The 13,635-nt window shown below is 30.7% G+C and overlaps 3 protein-coding genes across 3 annotated transcripts; 1 reads left to right on the top strand and 2 right to left on the bottom strand.

Annotated features, from left to right (window-relative positions):
* Window positions 1–215: 215 nt before the first annotated feature.
* On the bottom strand, window positions 216–4,683 carry LOC108911034. Its single transcript, XM_018715860.1, has 7 exons — window positions 4,680–4,683; window positions 3,359–3,872; window positions 3,086–3,289; window positions 1,755–1,854; window positions 1,284–1,385; window positions 1,067–1,225; window positions 216–284 (listed from the first exon to the last, which is right to left on the bottom strand). The coding sequence occupies exons 1-7, from the start codon at window positions 4,681–4,683 to the stop codon at window positions 216–218; spliced, it is 1,152 nt and encodes a 383-aa protein (XP_018571376.1).
* A 2,444-nt stretch (window positions 4,684–7,127) lies between these two features.
* On the bottom strand, window positions 7,128–8,938 carry LOC108911585 (exosome complex component RRP43-like). The gene is made up of 5 exons (XM_018716564.1): window positions 8,824–8,938; window positions 8,545–8,719; window positions 8,182–8,476; window positions 7,445–7,565; window positions 7,128–7,359 (listed from the first exon to the last, which is right to left on the bottom strand). Exons 1-5 carry the CDS (start codon window positions 8,838–8,840, stop codon window positions 7,149–7,151), a joined length of 819 nt encoding a protein of 272 aa, XP_018572080.1. The 5' UTR covers window positions 8,841–8,938; the 3' UTR covers window positions 7,128–7,148.
* A 325-nt stretch (window positions 8,939–9,263) lies between these two features.
* On the top strand, window positions 9,264–13,131 carry LOC108911469 (G2/mitotic-specific cyclin-A). Its single transcript, XM_018716414.1, has 5 exons — window positions 9,264–9,560; window positions 9,618–10,109; window positions 10,245–10,468; window positions 10,897–11,101; window positions 12,674–13,131. The coding sequence occupies exons 1-5, from the start codon at window positions 9,408–9,410 to the stop codon at window positions 12,974–12,976; spliced, it is 1,377 nt and encodes a 458-aa protein (XP_018571930.1). The 5' UTR covers window positions 9,264–9,407; the 3' UTR covers window positions 12,977–13,131.
* Window positions 13,132–13,635: the final 504 nt, after the last annotated feature.

Raw genomic sequence — 13,635 nt, 5'->3', positions numbered from 1 at the left:
CAATCTTTTCTTCTAAATTAAAAGAGATACATTTGATTTGCTATTATTTTATTTGTGTACTTACATACATACTACCACTGTATAATACTACCTAGGCTTTTGCATTTTATAGTTTTGCTTTATATTTTTTGCTTTCAGTGCATCATCAAAGTGCAAAATAAGTGATTTTCAAATTAATTAATTTCGGTTTAAACATTTAAAAAGATTTATTTCAGTTACATCTCTGTTCTACTATTAAACACTGTTTTGACAAAAGCCGTTATACTGTAGCAAAGCTTCATAATCTGAAAAATAAATTTGTAGGTCAATAGTTATTTTCAAATCTTAGAAGCATAAAGACAACCTAAAAAAGTATAATAGTTTTTGGGTTATTATGCCATGACCCATGTACTTGGTTGACAGACTTGGTTGACAGAATTACAGATTTACAATGCACTTCCTTAGCCTTAGCTAGGGATCTTTGGCCTTCCCTTGTTGTTCTTGGGCTAGGCTCTGTGGTAGCGAACCCGCTATAAGATATTAATATTGATTTCGGTTTTTGTTGTTGTTTCCAGGGCTGCTACGAATATACCTACTCCTGTGAGATGTTTCGTAGTGGCCTCTGTGACTGATCGCATCCGCTTCCAAACGTTTCGCCATTCTTCACTGTGAGTATTTTCAGTAGTGACTCTACGAAAGATGCGCCGCGATAAGGTGCATAAGCCACGACATAACAACCCGAAAAAACATGTTTTTTTTTTAATACAAATAAATAATGCACCACCTACAATGGTACAACATAATAACCCGAAGACGTTATAAGGATAATGAATAGTGCTCGACGTAGATCGAAGTGAGGACATTATTATCCTATAACACCCGTGGTGCCTTCAATCTTTAATGTTCTACTAGTCTGTTATTTAAGACGAACTTCCTTTGACATATAACTGATATGTCATTTATTTGACATTTAATTAATAAATATATTTTCTATTACTGAAATGATATATTTATTTGTTTTTTAATTTTCCTAAGGTAAAATAACAGAATAGAAGGAAATTTAAATTTATTAAAATTAGGTACCTACTCTCTTAAATGTGTCGATGGACATGTCTCCGATAGCAGCAGCATTGAAAGTCAATGGTTTCTGCGATCTGATCATCATCAACAGCATGCGCATTCTAGCAGGTTTGTTGTAATTTATCCAGTCAGTGTTGTTATATAAAATGTCAGATATTGCAGTGCTCTGAAATAACACTCTGCCGAAACCCTATAACCCTTTAATATATGCTACCAGAACATACCTGTACTTGTATCTCATTAGCATACCAGAAGAACATAAAAATCTGAGTAATCAGCATGATTAAAATTCCAAATGTTCGGAAGATGTCTAAGGTATTTGTTTCCTTAAAATACAATTATTATTTCTGTTTAACTTAACTCAAGTTGAATAAAATTTGCTTTAAGAACAATTAAAGCCTATTTTTTTTTTTTATTTTATGAAGTTATGGTAAGAAATCATCGAATCATCGAGTGAATGTTTCTAAATGGCAGCAAAAGAACTGAAATTTTACCAACACGATTTAAGAGTTTATTGGCTTTACTGGCATGTGGTGTATACTATAAAATGAATTTCCACAAATAGTTCGAAAGATATAAGTAAAATAAGTTTTCACTCTCTCTCTCTCTCTATATCCAAAAATTTTGGTCGTTTTAAGATGGGCCATTATATAAAACACGTTTTAAAAATACTATATCTACTAATTAATAATTACCGTAAGTAGTTTTACTATGAATGCTGCCAATTCCACGGAATTACTGAAGAAAATAATTAACACAATTTTTTTGCAAGCATTGTCCATCATATGCAATAATCTAAAAAATAAAAAATAATTTTATTTTATTAGAGAATCCTCAAATGATCATAATATTTACACATATCTTCTTCCATTACATTAGTATTATAATTTTATCTATCTAATTTCTAGGGCAGTATTTAATAATTTTTTGTTATTAAAGATAAAACCAAATTTCTTGCCTTATCAAAAAAAGATTATATTAAAAAAGTAAACATATTACATTCTAACTGACGAACAATACTTTAGTGTATGCGACCATACTTGACCCGTTGCCCATAAATTACATTTGCCCTATCATCAATGACTTGCACAAGGTCTTAATCGACTGAGCGTATATCAAACTGGTCAAGTATCTGCACAGAAAGAGAACTATCGACGTCAGTTTCGGTATCCAACATTGTCTACGAAAATGGAATGAATTTCACATCTAAAATTGGAATTGTTCCATCTGCAGACAAATCGTTAAATAATGTGTCCCGCAGAACCCTTATATGACGAAAATTCAGTGAACCTTCTTTATTGAACACATTCTATTAATACCTACACACACGGTTGTCATCCATTGGATGTCCAGTCTCTACTTACTGTACTTTACTATAATTGGAAAGCTGCTTGATGAAGACGACTTCGATTATCAAGATACTGTAGACGAACCTTCAGAATCAATATTTAACACTGACACCTATGAAAATAAAAATATTGAAACTTGCGAAGATTATATGAATTTGGTAGAATCATCGCCAAAACAAAAAGGAAATTGTGATGTTTCACAAAAGAAATAGAGCGGGAAACTAGATAAATCTATAAATTTTCACCTGTTTCAAAGTCAAAAAATATCGACGGTGGACGAAAAATACCAAAGTGGTAGAGAATTTCCGACAAATTTGATTTTAATCACTGTTAGTCGAAAGTTGAAAATAAGTGGGGTATATTTAATAAGAAAAAATCACCCTTACATTCAAAATGATGAGAGCATAAGGGTGCACTCCCGAATGTGGATTTAAATTAACTATAACCTCCCTCAACGATCAGAAAAACAAATGATTGTATAGAATCAATGCAATCTCAGCGATATTTTTTGGCTATCCTTATATTCTTTACCTTCCATCTACAAAAAAATAGACTATAGTTTTAGGAAATTTTCAAAATGTATAAAAAATTCAAATGTTGCATTTTGGAAACATAAACATATATAGAATTTATTTATGTATATTTTTGTTTAAGAAATCCACATAATCCTCAAGTACCTTATGATTTCCTGGTGCTTCTTTACACAACCTCTCATTGTTATCAGCACTGCCTCATCACTATCAATATCTTCGAAGCTTGCTAATTCAGAAGCATTTTTGTCGATGCACCGAATCATATTCTGCAATATTTTGATTTGCCCTAACTCGAACAGCATAAACGTTACTGGAGTTAATTTATTGTAAATGTGTATAGAAACTACACTGCAATAGAACATTAAATCAGTTAGTACAGTTAAAAAATAACATTTATTGTACATATCGAAGGGATACCAAATTTGGAAATTTAGGCCTCTTTTAAGAGCACATAAGGTAGTATCATGCTCCGTCAATGTGTGTCTGACAACCAGAATGTACCATATAGCTCCTGTTATATTTGTCAATAAAGCAAAGAAAACCAGCATCCTTCTGTTTAGGGTCGTATATTTGAAATATATATTTACAGACACATCATTTTCTTTGTGTAATTTTGTTTTCTCGTAATCAAAGATATATTCATAAACTCTCCTCATGCTGGCCCTTCTACATAGCAAACTTGACACGTACATATTGGTGTACTGGATGTAATAACAAATTAGCTCTATAACCCTTTCTGCTGGGCAACTTCTGTAAACAATTATAGACACAAAGATCTGTTGAGTTATCAGAATGACGAATGTTTCAAAGAACATCGAATAGAGCCTGTAGAATTTATCTAGAGCTTTATTCTGGAATCCGACGTACCATTTCCCCACAATAATCATAATGTATTTATGTATATTCAAATAAATAGCATCGTGCTTCACATCTAAAACAATATAGTTTTTCTGTTAAAAGTTATAGAAATTTCACACAATGAGATTAGGTATCTTCATTTGGAATGAATTTAATTGAAAAGAAAAATTTATCAACTCCAAATATTTCGAATTTTCAAGACCAAGAACGGCGGTGACAACATTTTTAACATTAAGGCGATGTTTCACCTTGTATTAGCAGTGACTATAACAAGTATAGTCACTGGTATTAGCTATGTCCTGTCCAAATTTTGTTCGTGCAACTCTCTTGGTTTCGACAATGCCTATGTATGTTTTCAGTCACGAAAATTGAATAATTTCAAATATTTCGAATTTTCACCACCAAGAACGGCGGTGACAGCATTTTTAACATTAAGGCGATGTTTCGCACTGTATTAGCTATGCCCTGTCCAAATTTGGTTAGTGCATATCTCTCGGTTTCGAAAATTCAGTACCTATGTATGTTTTCAGCCACGAAAATTTAATAATGTGATATGATGAAATATAACTTCTTTTCATTTTAGAAATGGTTCACACTAAGGTCGAACGAATTTAAATGATTATATAAAATACAACAAATCATACAAATCAGCCGAATCAGTAGGCAAATTCGATATTAACATCTAGTTGGTCTAGATATAGGTATCTCTTTGTCGTTTCATTTCTTATAATTAGAAAAGTACAAAACAGATCCAGGACATCTAGATACAGAACTTGCCTAGTATCTTCAACCACGTAGCCTCTCGCCGTTATTGCAAATATCTATCATTTGGGAAACGTAATAAAATTATTAAATATTTTTTTAGTTCAAAGAAACTTACCCATATCTTTTCTTGGTACAATTTACTACTCTTATAGAGTTTATAAGTAGGTAGATACCTAATGTTCTCTTACCTGAAATATGAATTAAATAAATTGAAAATTAGTTACTGCTTCGTTCTTTTAATTAAGCCATTTATGTATAATTATTTCTTAATCCTTCCGTAATACACAGTTTTTATTCAAACTAATTATTTTTCTTTCCAGGTGTTATTTTTCACACAAAGGTAATTAATAATTCCTTTTTTCAACTTGCTATTTAAATAAAATAACTGACTGTTCCTATCCTATATGGGATATTTGGAAAGTGGAAAGTTCGAACGATATAGCTACACCCTGTATATACTCACATATTCTGTTAGAACGTAAAATACTCGTAAAATGATATGTATAAACCAATAAAGTTTGATGGGTATATGGCACTTTATGGCGCTGTTTTAGGCGTATCTTCCCCATATTAAAGGAAAAACTCATCAAATATTATTCATTGTAATCCTGAGAGTGTTCTAAAAGCACAAGTAAAAATATATAGGGTCTCCATTAGTTTGCGCAGCAGATATATTTTTAATGGGATGTTCAATTTTCTTTTAATTCATTTTGTTTCTAATTCTATTTTCTATGTCGGTGTTATTTAATTTTTCATTGAAATTAGTTTACTTTTATATTATACAAAGCCACCTGCATAACATTTATTAAGTTATGATTCAGCTTTTTATTTTACTTATTTAGGTAGGTACTTATTACCTTAACAAAAATTTAAATTGAAAAAAATATGGAATGACATATTTAAATGTGAAAATAATGGAGAATTCTTTACCTACCCATTTCAAGTTGTTTTCTTTTAATATTTGGCATTTTTCAAAATTATTTCTTAAATTGTAATTAACATATTTATTCTTCTCCATTAAATGGCATTTTGTCTGCAATTTTTAATTTTTAAAAGAAAGAAAAGTTTTAAAGCGGCAACATAAACATAAATATTTGAAAAAAAAATATTGGTGCTATCAGTACCATATTATACGATTATTATAAAAAGAATGATTTACAAGGGCTAGGGGTTATATTTCATGGCATACAACCTTTTTATTTCAGAGCTGAGGTTATTCGATATTAAAAAAATAATGACTTATTGATTTTGAGATATTAATTTTTAAAGAAATAATTTGACAGATGCAAGTGTCCGCGAAGATGCTAGTAACTCTTTTCAGGAACGTGATATCAAGTGAATTTTTGGTACCCGCAGAGGGCATAGTAAACACTAAATTATGGTATACCAACACATTAAAACATTTAATATTAAGTGTTTTATTTTTGCTGTTGCATTTTGATAACTTTAAACAGCTATAACTTTGTTAACTTAAATGGAACACCCTGTATTTTTACTCTGTCTTATGCAGATTCAAATTTCCTTTCAAGCCATATAAGCGTTGTTTAGGGTTTCCTTTACTACGTTTAAAGATATTTACAATTTTCAATTATTTGGGCAGTTTTTCTCGTATCAGTTACCTACCTGTTGTCAAATTGGCCATGACCAGAAACACTCAAAAACAATTAAAATAACTTGACATTTGTCAAGTTAGTTGTCAAATTAATTGTCAAATTATTGTTGTGTCTGTAATAGTTTTTGCCGAAAATTTAAATAAAAATGCTTGAGAATCGTTTAAATTACCAATGAGGAAATAACAAACAAATTAAAATAGTTCTCATTGGTAATTTAAACGATCCTCAGGTATTTTTATTTAAATTTTCGGCAAAAACTATTAGAGACACAACAATAATTTGACAACTAATTTGACAAATGTCAAGTTATTTTAATTGTTTCTGGTCATGGCCAATTTGATAACAGGGCTGATAAAAGAAAAACTGTTTGAAGTTATCAAAATGTAACTGCTACAATGAAACACCTTATATCAAATGTTTTAATTTGTTGGTATACCATAATTTAGTGTTGCCTATGCCCTCTACAGGTAGGTATCAAAAATCCACTTGATATCACGCTCCTGAAAAGAGTTACTAGGATCTCCGCGGACCCTTGCATCTATCAAATTTTCTCTTTAAAAATTAGTATCTCAAAATCAATAACTCCCAGGTATAGGGAATATTTAATAACCCTCAAAATTCACGTAGAATCCGAAAATGTAATAATACATAGGGTGTCTCATTTAAAATAAGAAAGTTAATGCCGATTTCCGGTATAACCGGAAGTGCAATAAAGTTCTAAATATTTTAGCTGTGTTGGCCCTACTGCCTTTGACAGGTTGCGAAATTTTTAAATTTATCGGATCAGTACTTTCCAATATCGACTGTCGCGTTTCCTGGTGGGACACCCTGTATATATAGTGTCAATGCAGCATGTATGTAATTACTTAATATCTCATATTTTCTGATAGTTCATATATTGTATATTTATTAAAAATAAAAGGAAAAATAAAACTACATATAAGTATATCTAATTTGTTTATACATTAAACCTATACATTTTTTAATGCAGCCTCTATGAGATTTTCGATGGAAGGTAACCTTTTTTTAGACTTCTCTACACAATCAAACAATTCTTCTTCTGTTAATGCACTACCACCTGGTTTGTGAACACAACAAAGTTTGTCACCATTCAATACAATTGTAACGATACCACTACAAAGATTTTCTTCATCTGCAGTTGGATCAGCTAGTATAATTTTGCTAAAAAATAAAGCATTTATTTTGTTTTCAATTTAAAAAAAAACGCAAAAAGTTCACAATTATGAAAATTTTAATATGTACATACTCATCAAAAATAATGAAAGTCGTCGAGATTGGATTTGAACGGACATGTAAAGGTATTCGGTCCTCTAAATTAACTAGCTTGTTGTCTATAGCAGGATCATATTCTACAGATGGCAGTCTAACTAAAAATCAAAATTTTGAAAATTATAAGTAAAAAATAAATAATTATACAGGGGAAAATTTAGTGTGTAATCTCTGAGATTATTGTACTTAGAGAACTGATGATATTGCGGGAAATAACTAGTCTGAGGGCTACATAATTATTTTGAGCATTAAAATAAGGAAAACACTGATAAGAACTTTTGTACTAAATATATCAATTCCGAGACATAGGTATGCTTTTTTCATTAGTTTTCGAATTTTTTGTAAACCTTATATACGACATAAAAGGATTTTGCCACCATTTTTTTTACAAATTTTTTATTTGAATTCGATACATCAGTAAATTTGAAATCATTCCGTGGTACTTTTGATGTTTTAAATACACATCACTATGCATAAAAAATATCTTGCCAAATTTTTCAAATACAATGCAAATAATTGATATTGTATGTTAATGTTTTTTTTCTTTCAGAAAAGAATTTTTACTAAAAATTACAATTTTTTAGTAGAAAGAAAATATCAACTGCCCTCTGCCTCTTCATCACTACGAGTGAGGAAAATATTATAACTCTTTCCCTGCATATTCCCACACATATTGAACAGTTTACACACTGTTTTGTACTTATTAGGTATTACCTGTTCGTAGAGCTCCCATTAAAGACAAAACACATGCATCCACTACAGCTCCATCAAAGTCTAGACAAATAAAATCAATGAATAGACACCAGGCTAGTTTATCCGGGAAAATGCATAATTCTTTAAGATCAATGCATTCCGAGTTTTCAATAATGTCAGCAATAAGTTGTGTTAATACCTGTGCCTGATCACTTGGAGGACCTGGTCTAAATTTTGGAGAACATAAAGGGGGTAACTCTAAATTGGGGACAATGAATCCTTCTCTTGGTGTCTCGGCTTTAGGTTTACAGAATTCCTAAAAAAAATAATTTCAGAATATTATCTGAATTGTCAAGTTTGCAGCAAATTATTTAAAATACTTACAGCCTTTATTCCACATACAACAGTAGTTCTGCCTATTTTGGCTATAGCTGAACCATCAGCTGTATCTATTGAACATACGTTTAATATAATTGGTCTGAACTTGTCAAAGTCTCTGCCATCCGGACGAATATTGTGTGATAGATAGTCTCGATAATACTTAGCAGGATGTAAGGACCTAAAAAGAGAATTTTAAATAATTATTTCACACTAAGAAATATTTTATTCTATTAAAGTTGTATTATTTATAACTGATACATTAAAATAATGAACTTTACATACTTATATTGCTTCGCCATGATGAATTTGATTTAATTAATTATTTATCATTATATTTCAAATTAAAATATTTAAAAAAATGTATTATAACCATGTGGCTCTGTTTTGATTGTTTCATTTGACGGACTTTTGACAGATAATAAACTAGTACGTCAGTAATTTTTGACATTTCATTCATTCAATTGGACAGAAGCTAATTTCCTTATTGCGTGGGGGAAATCTTTCAATATTCAACTTTATACAAGGTAATCGAAATGTGTATCATAACGTTTAATTTCATGATTGTGAATAACATATTGTTACGTAATATTCTGCATTCTAAAGTATTGATTATATATTAGGTGCCGTATAAAATATAAATATCTTCACTTACAGATTCAAACACCAGGTGACCAACTTCCTGAACCATCATTGGTGCACCTCCACCTATGCCAAGCGAATGTTCAACCGACTCAGCTGTTCTTTCCCGCATTTGTAAACGATTCTGAAGAAGAGTGAAGTGACCGTTGGAAATTTATTTTAGCCGTTAGGAATTAGGTCTTTTGGGCGGAGGAGGACGCGAGTTAAACTCATTTTTAATAAGCAAGATGGCTACAATTAGAATACATGAAGATCAGGAAAATCGCGTACCTGAAATCCGCCAAAAACAAGCCACCATGGCGGTCCAACAAAAACGGCCGGTATTAGGACTCATTGAAAATGATAAACAGCGGACAAACATACTAAACAAAGGAAAACAGGTGAGTGAAGGCTCACTATAATTTCCACAAGCTAATTTGATAATTTATTTTCCTCAGCCACTGGGTTTAGCTAATTTGAAAGTTGGTGTAAAGAAAATAAACGAAAATGAAGACTGCCTTAAAGAAAACCGTAAAAACTTGGTCAATCCAATCGTCCCAGTTGCACAATTTCAGGCATTTAAAGTTTACGAAGATAAATCTTACGATGAGCGAATGGTTCATATTGAGGAAAAACTTAGACAGAAACTTAAGCCAAGTAATTCAATTATACAAGTGTACAAAGGAACTTCAGAAGATAAAAGGTTTTATACAAAAACAGAAGTCGCAGAAATGGAAAAGAAAAAAATTGAGGAAGATGCAGCCAAAGGTATTTTCCATACAAAACCATCCGTTACAGATAGTCCCCAGGTAATGAGCATCGAAAAGTCATTTGATGATTCTCTTAATCTCATGGAAAATGTGTTGAAACCCTCCAAAAGCAATAAAGATCTCTTTTTCGAAATGGAGGAATATCGAGATGATATTTATAGATATCTGCTTGAGCATGAGGTAAATATGATTTATATTTTATTTCCATTTCTAATTAGTTTCATTAATAGTTCAATTAATGAATCTACTAAATATAAAACAAATAACAAATCAATTGCTTTATATTATGCCTAACATATTTAATTTCTTTAAAAGCTACGCCATCGTCCAAAACCAGGTTATATGAAGAAGCAGCCTGATGTTACCTCAAACATGAGGACCATTTTGGTTGACTGGCTCGTGGAAGTCGCTGAAGAGTATAATCTGCATACTGAAACTCTCTACCTATCTGTCAATTTCATTGACCGCTTTCTTAGCTACATGTCTGTGGTGAGGGGAAAGTTGCAATTGGTCGGAACTGCTGCAATGTTTTTAGCATCGTAAGTGCTCTCTTCCACAAAAATATCCAAATAGCAACATACGGTGTGTCCAAGAAGGGGTACAAACTTTTAATATGATGAATAAAATTCACATATTTTTTTTATTAACTAAACCGCATTTTTAAAAATTACTAGCAATTTTTTATTGGAGATTTAATAACACATTCTGCATTTCGATTACTTAACTTTTTATTAAGTTTTTCTGATTCAATGTCAAAAAATGACAATTTGTAATTAATTAATACCTAAAATTTTTTGTGCATATGGGCATACTTGATAAAAATAATTGAATTTCGTTAGTTTTTTTATTTTGTTAATGGCTTGAGGAACACCTATAAATCGGAACATACTGTATATTTATAAATCAAATAGTTAAAAAAAAATAGAGTGCTGTGCTGAAGTTCATAAATTCTGTTATTTTGTTTCAGAAAATATGAAGAAATATATCCACCAGATATTTCAGAATTCGTATATATCACTGACGATACTTATAGCAAGCGACAAGTTATCCGCATGGAACACTTGATTCTGAAAGTTTTAGGGTTTGATCTTTCTATTCCTACGCCTCTAACATTCATTACTGCCATGTGTGTAATGAACAATCTGAGCCAAAAGACAATGTATCTCGCAATGGTAAGTTTAAGCTGATTCTTCTCATCATTTTTATCTTTTTTTATCTTTAACTCGAAAGTTGCTTCAATCGATGTGTTTCTACTATTATGTATGTGTCATGTTTAAAGTATTGTTGCTAGTATACAGGACATACTTACCAATTTTGACCGTGTTGGGGAGGATATTAACATGAAGTAATTTAGATGTTTCGAGCTTGATTTTTGAGAAAAACTGAACTACAAAACCCACATCTGCATATCTGATTTGTTTTATATAAACTGTTTTTCATTTTTGGCGGATATTGTAATGTCAATGGAAATGTTTTGGTTCTTGTAAAGAGGTTTTTTTATTGTCTTTTGTATAGAATCCAGTTTGTTTTTCTATAACTTCCAGTTTTTCAGTATTTTTATGTTCGAATTAATGTTTTCAATTAGATGTTTAGATGTATCTATAAAAACCACTCCATAACGGTTAAAATTGGCTCATCTTGTATATTATAATATACAGTGTGTTACCTACAAATTAGTAGGTCAAGCAGTTAACTACGTAGCCTTTGGATTAAAATAATGGGACTTTTCTTATACCACTTTTCATTTCGGAGACCCATTTTTCAAAATTCAGGGTATCAAAATCAAAATTTAAAAAACGATTTTTATTGATAACTCTCCGGTGATTGTAGAGATATTTATTTGAAATTTAGCACATATAGTCAGCGCACTCTTTGTGTAATTTTGGTTCAAAATATCAAAGCGTGAACGGGGGGAGGGGGTTTCCAGTACCCATGGACCACCTATTTTTTTTTTTTTTTTTTGAGTACGCCGATGCTTTCGGAATATTTTTTTTTACTTTGATATAGACCAAAATTACACAGAAAATGTGCTGACTTAAGATCAAAATATGTGCTAAATTTCAAATAAATATCTCTACAATCGCCGAAGTTACCGATAAAAATCATTTTTTAAATTAAAATTTTTAAAAATGGGGCTTTGAAATGAAAAATGGCATAAAAAAAGTCCCATTATTTTAGTCCAAAGAATAAGTGGTTAAACGCATGACCTACTAATTTGTATCACCCTGTATAGTAGAAATGACCTGAATTTTTTGGGTAAAGTTAATTTTTTCAAAACACCCTGTTTATCGCGTTTCCTAATAAGTTAAGGATAACTTTGATTACCAAATTTTTTAACTAAGAAATGTAGAACAATGCTCAAATTTAAATGATTTTTCCATGATTGGAAACATTGAAGTTGCAATGTCTATATTTACTTTTTTTTTTAAGTAATAAAAAGTGAAGTGCGAGAAGTCTGCTTTTTTTGGTGTAAGATTTTTGAATAAGCAAGAAAATTTTAATAAAAACTCCCTTGACTTTTTGGTGCAAGGGTTTCTGTTTTTTTGTCCATTGCAAATTTCAATTTCAGTTTTTTTTTTTTCTTAAAAGAAATATGAAATATGATTTTCCAAATGTAGCAAAGTTTTTTTAATAGAGTAGACCATAAAATTGGCATAGAATCGGAAATTACATTCTAAAATTTGAGAGGTTTGCTGTTCAGTGTTTTCTGCTTTTAAATAAACCTGTTGCTATTTTATTTTTAGTATCTCGGTGAATTAGCTCTTCTCAATGGAGATGTCTACTTGGAATTCTTGCCATCTACAATTGCCGCCTCGGCTATAGCCATCGCTAGGCACACTTTAGGCGAAGTAAGCTGGAATGACCAATTGGCCAAATGTACAGGTTACGAATTAAAACAACTCAAAGGAGCTGTGGAGTTTTTGACACATATGTTCACTATTGCTCCTACATATCCTCAGCACGCGATACAAGACAAATATAAGCACCAGAAGTACATGCACGTATCACAACTAACCCCGAAAGAGTCTCCGATTGGTTTTAATTAAATTATACATTTGTTTTTAAGACTGGAACATGGTACGCTTTTTATGTGCCTTGAGTAATTTTGAATTTCTATTTTTATAGTATATTGGACATGTAAACATGTATTTTAACATTTTTTTCTTTATTTATTAACATAAATAAACATTTTTATTTTAAATTTCTGCCATTTCTTGTTTTTACTTTTGTACGAGTCGACAACTTTTATAAACAGAGTAATTGCAATTGTACAGTTTATGATTATTTATTTTTAGTGTTTAATTTTAAATGTTTTAGAGTTAAGGTATGATAAATTTTAATTGTTACTTTGTCACAGTCAGATTATTTGCTATAGAATTTTTCTTTTGATACCAAAATGTACTACTTTTTGTTTACAATAAACGAAAACGATTAGTTATTTTTTTTTATAAAATGTACCTTGTGGTTCTCAACCATTGCTTTAGAACGCGATTAAGCAAAGAGAAAACATTTTAATAACACCCTAAATACATTTTTATTTGATGAATGATTTAAAATTTATGATAGTACACTAATTTTGATATTACTTGAAATAATAAAATTCATTATCCAGATTATGTACCGTTTTATCATTAATAATGAAATTAACTTTTCTATATTTTTTTCTTGCAAAACTTGTATAATCTAATGTCTGTGTTGATCAACA

Source organism: Anoplophora glabripennis, unplaced genomic scaffold (genome assembly GCF_000390285.2).
Source record: "Anoplophora glabripennis isolate ALB-LARVAE unplaced genomic scaffold, Agla_2.0 scaffold6, whole genome shotgun sequence".
Lineage (NCBI taxonomy): Eukaryota > Metazoa > Arthropoda > Insecta > Coleoptera > Cerambycidae > Anoplophora > Anoplophora glabripennis.
Note: the sequence above shows the minus strand (reverse complement) of the source record. Positions and strands in the feature narration are given on the sequence as shown.

Bases quoted from the DNA above. Each gene is read 5' to 3' on its own strand.
- LOC108911034 (XM_018715860.1), bottom strand. The intron at 3,290-3,358 runs GTATCCCTTCGA...GTTCTATTGCAG, and splicing joins GGCCTAAATTTCCAAATTTG to TGTAGTTTCTATACACATTT. The intron at 285-1,066 runs GTAGGTACCTAA...TTTATTTTTCAG, and splicing joins CCATCGACACATTTAAGAGA to ATTATGAAGCTTTGCTACAG.
- LOC108911585 (XM_018716564.1), bottom strand. The intron at 8,477-8,544 runs GTAAGTATTTTA...TATTTTTTTTAG, and splicing joins TTGTATGTGGAATAAAGGCT to GAATTCTGTAAACCTAAAGC. The intron at 7,360-7,444 runs GTATGTACATAT...TTTATTTTTTAG, and splicing joins ACTTTCATTATTTTTGATGA to CAAAATTATACTAGCTGATC.
- LOC108911469 (XM_018716414.1), top strand. From the start codon at position 9,408: ATGGCTACAATTAGAATACATGAAGATCAGGAAAATCGCGTACCTGAA. The intron at 9,561-9,617 runs GTGAGTGAAGGC...TATTTTCCTCAG, and splicing joins TACTAAACAAAGGAAAACAG to CCACTGGGTTTAGCTAATTT. The intron at 11,102-12,673 runs GTAAGTTTAAGC...TTTTATTTTTAG, and splicing joins AGACAATGTATCTCGCAATG to TATCTCGGTGAATTAGCTCT.